Genomic DNA, 12,691 nt, shown 5'->3' with positions numbered 1-12,691 from the left:
AGTTAAAAATTATAAGCCGATCTCACTGCTAAATACGGACTATAAAATATTCGCAGGGATTCTTGCAAAAAGAATGAAAAGCATACTACTAGAAATCATTCATAAGGATCAGGCAGGTTTCCTTCCAGGCATGCAGATGAAGGATAATATGAGGAATATAATCAATATTGTGGAATATCTGTCTGCCAGGAATGAGAAACAAGCCATAATGATGTTTGTGGATGCATAAAAGGCTTTTGACAACATAGCATGGGACTTTATGCTGAAAAATTTAGAATACATGGATGTTGGTAAAGAATTGTTCAATGGAATAAAGGCAATTTATACAGAACAAAAAGCTAAACTTATTATAAATAATGTAATTACAGAAGAAGTAAAGATATCAAAAGGAACAAGACAGGGATGCTCACTTTCGCCATTATTATTTATAACGATGCTAGAAGTCCTTTTAAATTCGATTAGACAAAATGGAAAAATAAAGGGAGTGACAATTGGCCAAAATGAATATAAAATTAAAGCGTTTGCAGACGATTTGGTAATAATGATAGAAGATCCAATAAGTACTGCAAAAGAAGTATTGGAGGAAATTGAAGAGTTTGGAGGAGTGGCAGGTTTTAGACTAAACAAGAAGAAAACGAAAATGATCGCGAAGAACATGGACCAAAGTGTAATAGAAATAATGCAACAGCAAACAGAGATAGAGGTGGTTAAAAAGGTGAAATATTTAGGAATATGTTTAACCTCTAAAAATATAGACTTATTGAAGAACAATTATGAACCGGTATGGAATGGAATAAGAAAGGACTTGGAGGTGTGGGGAAGAATGAAACTGTCCTTTTGGGGCAGAATATCTACAATTAAGATGAATGTGCTTCCAAGGATGTTATTCTTATTTCAGGCTATCCCCATAATTAAGGGGAACAGGATTTTCAAAGAGTGGCAAAGAGCGATTTCAAGATATATTTGGCAGGGCAAAAAGCCGAGAATTCAATTTAAGCTACTAACAGATGTGAGAGAAAGAGGAGGCTTTGCCCTGCCTGACTTGAAATTATACTGAGGCATCATGCCCTTGCTGGTTAAAAGAATGGATAAAATTAGAAAATAAGGAATTGTTAGACTAAGAGGGGTTCGATAACAGATTTGGATGGCGTGCATACCTATGGTGTGAGAAGAAGAAAATGCATAAAGGTTTTGAGAACCACATCTTCCGAGGTCCTTTAATTGAAGTTTGGGATAGGTATAAAAACCTATTAGAACCTAGAGTACCACACTGGTTATCTCCATTAGAAGTTATGAGTGTAAGGAAAATCAATATGAGAGGTAATTGGATCACATATGGCCAATTGTTATTTAAAGAAGGAGGAAAATGGAAAATGAAACCATAAGAACAGGTTAAAGAACATGTATATGACTGGTTGCATTATTTTCAAATAAATGAAATGTTTAGGAAAGACTTTAAAGAATGCGGTTATACAGACAAGGATTCAAAATTTCAGATAGAAATTATAAATAATGATTTTAAAATTTAATCCAAAATGTATAAGCTGTTGTTAGAATGGAATTTGAAGGATAAGGAAGTTAAATTGGTAATGATACATTGGGCCAGAGATTTTGGTTATAACATACAATTTGAAGACTGGGAAAGGCTATGGAAGGAGAATTTAAAATTTACAGCATGTATGACGTTAAAAGAAAATGTTATGAAAATGTTTTATAGATGGTACATAACACCGGTAAAATTAGCGAAAATGTATAAGACATGTAATAAGTGTTGGAAATGTAAAGATAAAGAAGGTTCTTTTTATCATATGTAGTGGGAATGTAAGAAAGTGAAAGGCTTCTGGGAAATGATATATAATGAATTAAAGAAGATATTAAAATATACATTTATAAAGAAACCAGAGGCCTTTCTGTTAGGAATTTTAGGAAATGAGATAAAGAGAAAGGACAGTAATTTTTTTCAATATGCAGTGACAGCTGCAAGAGTGCTACTGGCTCAGAAATGGAAACAACAGGAAATACCGATGATGGAAGAATGGAGAATGAAGCTGTTAGACTATGCCGAGTTGGATAAATTGACTGGGAAGATTAGATATTTAAGAGACTAAAAGTTCATCAAGGACTGGGGAAAGTTTGTGGAATATCTGAAAAGTATAAGTGAGGGACAGATAATGCTAGAGGGATTTAAAGAAGCACTGTGAATTGTGAGAAGTATTGTTAAAAGGGAATAGAAAAAGAAAGGTTCAAATAATGACAATACAAACCTAAGGAATGCGTAACTTACTGTATTTTTTGTTCTATAAGACTCGTTTTTTCCCTCCTGAAAAGTAAGGGGAACCGTGTGTGCGTCTTATGGAGCGAATGCAGGCTGCGCAGCTATCCCAGAAGCCAGAACAGCAAGAGGGATCAATGCTTTCACTACGCAGTGATCCCTCTTGCTGTTCTGGCTTCTGGGATTCAGAATATTTTTTTTCTTGTTTTCCTCCTCCAAAAACTAGGTGCGTCTTGTGGTCTGGTGCGTCTTATAGAGCGAAAAATACGGTAAATAATGACTATGAACGATTTACGGAAAGGCTGAAGGAAGTCCAGTCAAGAAATACTTTGTGAAAAATTGGATGTGAAATTATTGTGTGTTTTTGTTGTAAATTGATAAAAAATTATTTTAAAAAAGATAGAGGATCAAATACTTATTTCACTCATTATAATGCACATCAATCTCTAACTTTTGTCTTCTGGGTTTCTGGGGGTTTTCCTGTTGTTATTCTATCTCTCACAGCAACAATAAACCTACCATTAAAAGTATGGACTGGTCATTTCTTCGTCAGAGGGCAAACGGGCAAATTTAGCAGGGGATCAAATACTTTCCCCCCTCACTGTATGTCTGGCACCTTGGTTATACAGTTTTTAATTGTATGCTGATGATATACCTCTTTGCCCTGGCTTTTGACACCTGAGAAGTGTGTTTTGGGACCTGCCCTACTCTTGTGATTTGCTTAAACTGCTTTTAGCATTGCATTTTAGATTACGGTAACACACCCTGGGACCTGCTCGTGAATAAATAAATTTAATGCTAATAATAATATGACAGACAGTTTTTGCAAAGCAATTTTCCCAAACACAATGCATATTTGTATGTATGCATGTTTTTGTTTTTTGTTTTAGTTTTATTACTAATATAAGCATTTTGTGGACGTTACTTGGCTGGAGAACTGCATTCCAAAATTCAGAGAAGTGCAGATTTTGAAGAATGGGTCTGTTTCACTTTGCATATGGTTTCAGTAAATGTGAATAACGTAGGTTTTGCTTTTAATCTGAATTGAATTTCTCCCAAATCCCTATCTACATATGACTACTATAATAGTATATGTGCACAGTCAGGCTAGTAAAAGATAACAGAATCATAGGCTGTAGAATTGGAAGGGATCATGAGGGTCATCTAGTCCAACCCCCTGCAATGCAAAATCTCAACCAAAGCATCCATGACAGATGTCCATCCAACCTCTGTCTAAAAACTTCCAAGGAAGGAGAGTCAACTATCTTCCGAGGAAGTCCATTCCATTGTCAAACAGCTCTTACCACCAGCTTGTCAATATCCTTCTTAAATTGTGGCACCCAGGACTGGACACAATATTCTAGGTTTGATATCACCAAAATAGAATAGAGAGCCATCTTATTATTTCACTTGAACGGAACACTATACTTTTGTTAGTGCAGCCTTGAATAGCATTAGCTTTTTCCGCAGCTACATCACATTGTTGACATGCTAAGACTGTGGTCTCCTAAGACCCTTAGATCCTTTCCACATGAACTACTGACAAGCCAGGTGTCCCCCAATCTTATATTTGTGCAGCTGGTTCTTCCTGCCTAGTGTAGAACCTGACATTTGTCCCTATTGAAATTCATTCTATTAGTTTGGACCCAGTTCTTCAATCTGTTAGGATAATCTTGAATCCCGATTCTATCATCTGCAGCATTAGCTACCCCTCCCAGTTTGGTGTCATGTGCAAAACTGTAGATGTGTGTGTGATAGTAATTCTGAACTTATTTTTAAGGTTCTTGCCATGTTGTTAATTCTAGCGTTCTCATTTTTTTAAGGGTTCCACAATTTCACTGGAGGCAGAATTGTGAATGGGTTCTTGGATGCATAGATGATGGCAATACCAGCACTTATCTATGCTGGAGGAGTGTCTGAAGTGAGCATTGCTATCCTATTCTAGTTACAGATAGGTAGCCGTGTTGGTCTGCCATAGTCAAAATAAAAAAAATTCCTTCCTGTAGCACCTTAAAGACCAACTAAGTTAGTTCTTGGTATAAGCTTTCGTGTGCATGCACACTTCTTCAGATATTCCTATTCTAGTCACTCTTAGAGAGCTATTACACGAATGTACCAAGGTTCGGCCCTCTAGCTGAGGATTCACAGTAACATGTTCCTTGCTCTTCTTTCTTCTCAGCTGCTGCAGGTCTGTAATTAATTGACACAGCTTTATGGGCAGCTATGGGGCGCTAGTGGGAATCTTATATGAGGGCTTTGGCATGAAAGAGGCAAAAGGCAAGAGACGATGTCCTTTGCAAGAGGAGAGGCACTCGATGCTTAACGATGTATCTTTGCCATTTGATGAGAAGCCAACTTCACATGACTAATTTGTGGTTGTACCCAACTGAGTTTTATGTGGAGTAAAGCCATTGAAATGAATGGGCCTAAGTTAGTCATGTCCATTAATTTCAGTGGATCTACAATGAGTAGGCCTAGCATTGTCAGCAACCCATGCTAACTCCATTCCATTTGGTGACACCAGAGTTCTTTTCGCCCCAAAGCTTTCCTTGGAATCTTTTCAAAACTAAAGTCCTCTCAATTTCAGCAACGTCCCTTTACATTTCCTTTAGCATTGCTAAACTTAAGAAGAACCTTACTGCTGAAACACACCAATGGCCCATGCAGTCCAGCATCCGGTTCTCACAGTGGCCAGTGAGATGCCTGTGGGAAACTTGCAAGTAGGAGCCAAGGGCAACAGCACTCTCCTCTCCTGCAGCTTCCAGCAACTGGTGTTCACAAGCACACTGCCGCCGACAGAGGAGGCAGAACATATTGATAGTCTTGTTAGGATTTTTATCTCACCAGCTGCTCAGCAAGTAGCACTATGGTTGCTTATATCATGTGAGTGTCTGAGGGCGTGAGACAGGAAGTCTCATTACTGTTGGAGTACTGATAGAGGTTATTTCACTTCTGTGTGAGATGTTGTTCTGTATTGCTGCTGAGAGAGAGCAGACATGCTGTTGGAGTCTCTGTATATAGACTGTTAAATAAAGTAGTTTATAGCTACTCATTGTCTCTTTCTTCTACAGTGACATGCCAGAAGACGAGCGTGCTCCTCTCAGGAGGGAGGAGGGTCGCTTATCACAGGTCTCTCTGGACTGAGGAAGATTTACTGCCAGAGAGTGACCACCGGAGAGACGCCCCGGTGTCTTGGGAAGGTGGTGGCCTTCCCAGGCGTTTTTCCAACAAGTCTTACTCTCCATAAATAAAAGGAAACATTATCAGTGATGGGCAGGGCACTTTATTCCCCAAATATAAAAAGTCTGCTACAAAACTGGGTTGTCTTCTGAATCTTTAAACCTTCCGGCTTCGTCTGGTGAATGTTGCTGAGCCAGATGTGATGGTCTGTGGAAGATAAATTGGAAAAGGTTTCTCTAAATTGCCTCGTAACTAGCAGGTGTAAGACTTACCTAAGCAACGCAAAGTAGATCAGAACGTGTTCCAAAACACTGCAAATAACCAGGTAATTGGGGCAATCGTTGAAGCCAGGGAACCAATTAAAAGTAGATCCCTTAGTAAATTAACTGACACATATAATTTAGATTCAAAAACATTCCAATGAAACTATTTTGTTTGGAGTGAGTTTTCACCTTTGTTCGAACCATGGCTATTGTTGGAGCATATTCCTGATGAGATCCAGTTTGTGTAGTCTTGGATTGGGGATAGGGTGGCCATGTTGAAAATGCTCTTGTATGCATTAGCATCTACACCTGCTTCGATTCTTGCTTTCACATTTGCAATAGTTAAAGGAGCATGTACCCTTTGAGCATGTGCAGAGTGCCTTTCTCTAGATGGCCTGCAGTATTTTGCAGAACCATGTGGCACGATGCAAAATGCCAAAATAAAAGTGAGCAAAATGCATGATGCAAAATGCCAAAATAAAAGTGAGCAAAATGCTTGCATTCTTGACCAATACTTCCCACATATCTGGGATTGGGAGAACAGGAGCTTCCAAAGGCAGAGGCACAGACATTCTCCCAGCCCCTCTTTTGGAGAAAGTGACCCTTCTGCAACTGTTCATCTTAAAATACAGTGGTACCTCGGGTTAAGTACTTAATTCGTTCCGGAGGTCCGTTCTTAACCTGAAGGTGTTCTTAACCTGAGGTACCACTTTAGCTAATGGGGCCTCCTGGTGCCGCCAGAGCACGATTTCTGTTCTCATCCTGAAGCAAAGTTCTTAACCCGAGGTACTATTTCTGGGTTAGCGGAGTCTGTAACCTGAAGCGTCTGTAATCCGAGGTACCACTGTATCAGCATTTACTCACCTCCACCATTTCATTGCCAACTACTTGCTGCTCATGGACGAATTTATCTGCTTTGGCTATTAGTTTCCCATTTTCCAGGGTTACTGTGCACTGTTTTAAAAAAGAAGAAAAACCATTACTGCACAAGGTTTGGGCAGCAACAGATCAGATGCATAGGTGGCCACAGCCAAATGGCCAGCAGAAGGCAGAGTTGCGCCAGAATGAAGGAAATGAATACAGGCAGTTAGTGTTTTAGGCACCTCTGATATGTGCATGACTTTACATGTCCACATTGCAGTGAACTCAGAAACACCCAGAAAACGTCATGAAAAACATCACAAAAAAGGGGCAGAACAGGACAGGGCGCCTTACACAGGCACCACTGATGTGCGCAGGGGTCTGGAACGTAACGTACACTCAAATCAGTTGCTGCCTGTATATACATTCTAAACAAATGTGTACATTATGGAGCCTCTAAAGTGAATAGAAGCTTCTCCATACACTGCAATGGGAAAGAAACAGGTGCCTCCTGGGAATACTGTGTCACAAAGATTGAGGGTTGCCAGCCAGGCCCAGAGTCTCTGACCACTTTGCCCCATTCATTTATAGCACTTTGCTACCATGTTAAACAGTCATGGTTTCCCCCAAAGAATTCTGGGAACTGTAGTTTGTTAAGGGTGCTGAGCATTGTTACCAGACCCCTGTTGTCTTCCCAGAGCTTCAGTTCTCAGAGTTCCCTATGAAGAGGGCTTGGCTGTTAAACTACTCAGCGAACTGTAGCTCTCTGAGGGGAGCAGGAGCCTCTTAATGCCTCTCAGGATCCTTAACCACCTGCAGCCCCCAGAATCCTTTGCAGGAAGCCATGCCTGTTTAAAGTGGTGCCATAACACTTTAAATGTATAGTGTGACTGTGGCCACTGTGTCTACCTTTAAGAACCCACCCATGTGGGCTCTCACATGCAGGTGTGAGTAGGGATGAGTGAACCTGTTTTTCATTTTTCCATTCTTCAGTTCTCTACATTTTCACATCAGTTTGATTTTTTTTAAACGTCCTTGTGAAAATTCACTAGCATTTTCATACAAATTTATTCTCAGATATAAACATTTTAATGCATTTTTTTAACTAATATACTCAGTTTTGAGAAGCCATTTCCCCCAATATAATGCATTTTCCCCCTTTGTTATTTTCTCCAGGATATGCACTTTAATGCACACTTCACCCTAGTAGCTGCCTTCTCGTACCCATTACCTGACTGAAAAACCTGCAATGCAAAATTTGGGAAGTGTGGATTTTGAAGGACGCCTGTCTTTTGCCTTGTGTATTGTTTCAAAAAGTGCGAATGAGGTAGGTTCACCCTGAAATGAAAACTGGATCAAATTTCTCCCTCCCCTGCCTTTTTCTCTGGGTTTGGCAACTCTACAGAGAATTCAGGACTCATGCACACTTTCGCTTGTCCTGTGCATAGAAAGGAGATGTCTGAGTGCTTTCCTGCTTGTCCCATACTTTCTAGGTGCAGGTCCAAGAGGTTTTGCCTTTGTCCCACCACTTTCCCCTTAGGAAACTTGTATTTTAGTGCTATATTGGAACAAGCAGCAATCTGAGGGAAACCTGATGGCCAATTGTTCAAATTCAGCGCTAAACCACAGGTTTCCCCAGAGGAAAGCGGCAGGGCAAACCGAAGAAGTGTGGATGACAACAGCAGCCAGGTGAGGCAGCTGCACCAGGTGGCAGCTGCATCGTATGCCTCTGAGGATGGCAGAGTAAAAACAGGTAGGGCAGATTTGAGTCTGGAGGCACAGTCCTGTGGGATTTTCTCTTGCTCAAGCCCCAGTGAAATGAGCAGCAACTGCAGCTTAGTGTCGCAGGAGATTGTGCACCCTGTTAAATTCATGCACGTGTGAGGAGCAGTCGGTTTTCTACATTATGCACCAAAATATCTTGGACTGGCCCTTTTCTGTACATTACAAACAAGACAGTTTTAAAGAAGCGTGGTTATAATGTCTTTCCAGCAAAGAACCTTGGGAACTGTCGTTCTGGCAAAGCATCTGGGAATCTCCACCAGCTACAGTTTCCCAGCAACTCTCACACTGGAACCAACTCTGCTCTAGTTTGTGTTGCAGATGTGCCTGAGTAATCAATTGGCAGCATCAAGAGCCACCTGCTAATGCTGTTAACTCTCAAAGCCCTTAGTTACCTTCACTTTCTTGCCATCCATGGTGGTCATTTCTGTTTCTTTTCCCAGAGTAAATGAATTTGTGACGGATTTGTTGGGGGTTTTGGATGTGACGACAAAGCTGTTCCCGGTTTGCTGGATTTCAGTGATGGGCTTAATGTCTTTAGCCGCTTTGATGATATCATCTGACAAAGCTGGGGAGGTGAAAAGAGACAGAGACAGACAGATGTGGTGTTCATAAATGGAGAACATGAAAGATCCTGACTGGATCAGATAAAAGAACTGCTTATTAGAGCATCCTACTTTCCCCTTCCCCCAATATACCTCTGGGGACGCCTTCAAGTAGGAGCACAGTCTCCCCCCACTATTGCTCTCCTGCAACCATTGTTCACAGGCAATGGAAGTTCCATTTTGCTATCATTCCTTCTATTTCCCAGGCTTCTGGTTATGAGTGCCAATCCTTTATGTAGCCCAAACAACAACACCTTAACATGACTGGGAGGTATTGTGGGGAACTCCAAATTAAAGGATCCCCAAACTGAGCATGCTCATTGACCACACAATGACTGTAGGAAGGGGGAGAAGCCAGAGGGGAGGTGGGGTTGGAATCCTGAACAGCAGCCCTAGAAAGGGCAACATTTGGTTGCAGGTGCCAACTGTGCATGGCTAATAGTCACTGCTAAGCCTCTCTTCCTCCATGTATGTGTCTCACTCGTTTTTAGAAACACAGGAAGCTGCCTTGTACTGAGTCAGACCCACTGATTCATCTAACTCCATACCAACTGGCAGCAGCTCTCCAAGGTTTTAGGCAGGGGACTGTCTTCCAGCCCTCCTCAGAGACCCTGGAGATTGAACCAGGATCTTCTGCATCCATATCAGATATCTGCCATTGAGCTATGGCCCTTCCTTTTAGATTTAACACCTTCTAAAGCAGTGACCACCACCCCATTCTATGGTGGGGAACCCTATGCATGCTTTCTGCCTGAAGGATTGCTTCCTCTTGCCTGGAAACAAGAAACATTATATTCTCAGTAAAAGAGCAATTCTGAGGTTGGAAAGGTTTCGGGAAGATGTCTAAATTGGGGTGATGGTGAATGTATGGCGAGGAATGATGTAGAATTGGAAGGGACCACCAGGGTCATCTAGTCCCACCCTCAGCAATGTAGGAATCTTTTGCCTAGCATGGGGCTTGAACCCATGACCCTGAGATTAAGTGTCTTAATTGCCAACTGAGCTATCCTTGACCTCTAAAACTGGAGGGAAACAATCACAGAATTGTAGCAAAGAAGGGCTTTTTAATTGCAGCGAAAGATTGATTCTGTAGCAGAAGATGCTGCTCACCTTGATCTAGCAAAAGAGGTCTGCATGGTTCCTAGCCCTGTCCTTTGCCTCTCTGCCCAGAGGACTTTACAAATTATATTAGTCCTCAAAGCAGAGAGAGCAGGTCTCCCGTGAGACCCCTGATTATACTCTAGCAAACTTGTCTCTTCCGGAAGAAGCAAGGAGCTGCTTACCAATAGCTTTCAGGAACTCTTCATATTTCTCTTGGCTGTAGACCTGCCACGTGCCATTGAATGCCATTTTGGAAACCAGGAATGACAGAACGACAGGCTACTGGTGCAGGGCAAAAGCAGTTGTTGGTGTCCCCAACTTAACTTGGGTGCCATTTATAAAGATGTGAATCCTGCATCCTGCCCAAATTCAAGCTGCAAATGATTATACTAGGAACTATCAATAATTAATCCTAAATTTTGGCTTTGTGGAAATAACCTTCCGGTCATTGGGTTGGTGCAAGCCTTGACTGATTCCTCACAGGAACAGGCATTGGCAAATCACACGTTATTTCAAGATCCAGGGTTTATGTAACAATGAAGGCAGGAAGCCTCAATGTATTTAGGGTGGGTGAATCCAATGCAAAGGTGGCTGAATCTGTCAATTTCAGTTTCTCACTTTCCTACCCTTAAATTCATTTGCTACATCTCCACATCACTTGGTGATTTAAAAACAACAACATGTCCTCATGAAAATGCTATTTTCACTAATTAGGCATTTTTTTGTGTATACTTCACCCTGGAATATCATATATCTCCTCCACCCTCACTTCAGATTTTTACCACAGAACATTAGGGATGGATGAATCTGTTGATGTTAGTTTCTCATTTTCCCAGTCTAAAGTTAAGACCTGCAGTTTGCATTTTTTAAAGTCCTTATGAAAATTTGCCAACATTTTGGTGCACATTTCTCCTAACACACACATTTTTGTATGCAATTTTGATTAATATGCACATTTTTGCAAGCAATTTCTCCCAATATATTTTGTGTTATTTTCATCCATGTGTGCATTTTTACGCATGCTTCCCCTAATATAAGCATTTCTGAACAAATTTATTTGGTTGGGGAACCACATGCCATATCTGGAGAAATGTGAATTTCGAAGGATACTTGGGAGTATCTTAGAGAGTGGCTGCCAGTCAGTGTAGACAATACTGAGCTAGATGGACCAATGGCCTGACTTGGTGTAAGGTAGCTTCCTTTGTTCCTAGCATAGGCTTAAAAGCAAAAGCAAAATCAACAAACCACCTTCCAGCTTCCAGCTTGTGAGAGTTTTGATTCCTGATTGTCTAGAATCACCACAGGCAGCCAGGTGAATGTCTATTGAAAAATGTGGCCTATCAGGCAGGAGGATAGAATGCTTGATGATCGGTCCTTCAAAGCTGAGATTGCTGGTCTTCTGTTTGATAGGAAATCAAGTGGATCATGTAGGATACTTGCATGGTGGCAACCTTCTTTTGTACTTAGACATCGTGGGCAAATTCAGAAGTTCACAGTCCGTTTATGATAGTCACAGCCATACCCCAGTTACAGCCACACCCTCTTCTAAGATTATGCAATACAGTGGTACCTCGGGTTAAGAACTTAATTTGTTCTGGTGGTCCGTTCTTAACCTGAAACTGTTCTTAACCTGAGGTACCACTTTAGCTAATGGGGCCTCCTGCTGCCGCCACACCGCCATCATGGATTTCTGTTCTCATCCTGAAGCAAAGTTCTTAACCCGAGGTACTATTTCTGGGTTAGCGGAGTCTGTAACCTGAAGTGTCTGTAACCCGAAGTACCACTGTAATAATAAGCAGGGGCTAATTGCAACAATCAATGCAGAGCTCCCTGTGTTGCTTTTCAGCAAGAGCTATTATTTTCTGTGCATGTACATCGGCAAATGATTTGGAGTGCTCCAATATCTTCCTTTGCAGTGACTCAAGCTGTGTTTTCCTTGAAGTTCCGTTGTGCATAACAGAACTTACACACCATACTCTTGAAAACGGAGGCACCTTGCATTTTCAGTGTTCCTAAATGCTCAGTTTTGGAGCATATGGAAAAACAACTCCTTGGTGTTCTTCCCATGTACCTTCTCCAGGGTGACCCTAGGAGCCAATCCTCAGTGGCCAACTCACCTCCTTTCACTCCGATTGGCTCCAATCAGCACAAATGGTAAGAAGACTTCTTCTCAGTGGCTATGAAGCTCCCCTTTCATGTTGATTGGATGGCTCTAGGATACTGGAGACAGGGACCCTGCTGCAGAAATAGTAACAGGTCTTTGACCCCACCCCCCATGACTCCAGACCTCTACACCTTTTGGGCACAGGGCCAAAGAACAGAGATGAATCATCACTCCAGGACGATGGCTTGTTAACTTTGGCAGGCTTTACACTGCAGTGTAACCTTGTATGCTACGAGATTGCTTAATTGAAGTAGTATTTGTGTACTACCAGGTCTGATCTACCTAGGTCAACATTTCTACTCCTGCATACTACACAATGCACCCCCTTTTGATAGCAGAATGGAAGAGTAATACTTCCCCCTCATTTTGTAGCTGTATGCAACTTGCCCCCCCCCCCCAAATGCCAAGAGGTGGAAACCATCTTAATACCCCTGCGCCATACTTTGAGAAACACCACACCATG

The 12,691-nt window shown here is 41.5% G+C and overlaps 1 protein-coding gene across 1 annotated transcript; it reads right to left on the bottom strand.

Annotated features, from left to right (window-relative positions):
• Positions 1-5,532: 5,532 nt before the first annotated feature.
• On the bottom strand, positions 5,533-10,408 carry LOC308592546 (fatty acid-binding protein, liver). Its single transcript, XM_081204119.1, has 4 exons — positions 10,247-10,408; positions 8,754-8,926; positions 6,580-6,669; positions 5,533-5,659 (listed from the first exon to the last, which is right to left on the bottom strand). The coding sequence occupies exons 1-4, from the start codon at positions 10,311-10,313 to the stop codon at positions 5,609-5,611; spliced, it is 381 nt and encodes a 126-aa protein (XP_081060245.1). The 5' UTR covers positions 10,314-10,408; the 3' UTR covers positions 5,533-5,608.
• Between the last annotated feature and the right edge of the window lie 2,283 nt (positions 10,409-12,691).

The sequence above is a fragment of the Podarcis bocagei genome (genome assembly GCF_964188305.1).
Source record: "Podarcis bocagei genome assembly, chromosome: 7".
NCBI lineage: Eukaryota > Metazoa > Chordata > Lepidosauria > Squamata > Lacertidae > Podarcis > Podarcis bocagei.
This window is presented reverse-complemented; position numbering and strand designations above follow the sequence as displayed.

Bases quoted from the DNA above. Each gene is read 5' to 3' on its own strand.
- LOC308592546 (XM_081204119.1), bottom strand. From the start codon at position 10,313: ATGGCATTCAATGGCACGTGGCAGGTCTACAGCCAAGAGAAATATGAA. The intron at 6,670-8,753 runs GTAACTAAGGGC...TTTTTAAAACAG, and splicing joins TGGATGGCAAGAAAGTGAAG to TGCACAGTAACCCTGGAAAA. The intron at 5,660-6,579 runs GTGAGTAAATGC...TATCTTCCACAG, and splicing joins TTGGCAATGAAATGGTGGAG to ACCATCACATCTGGCTCAGC.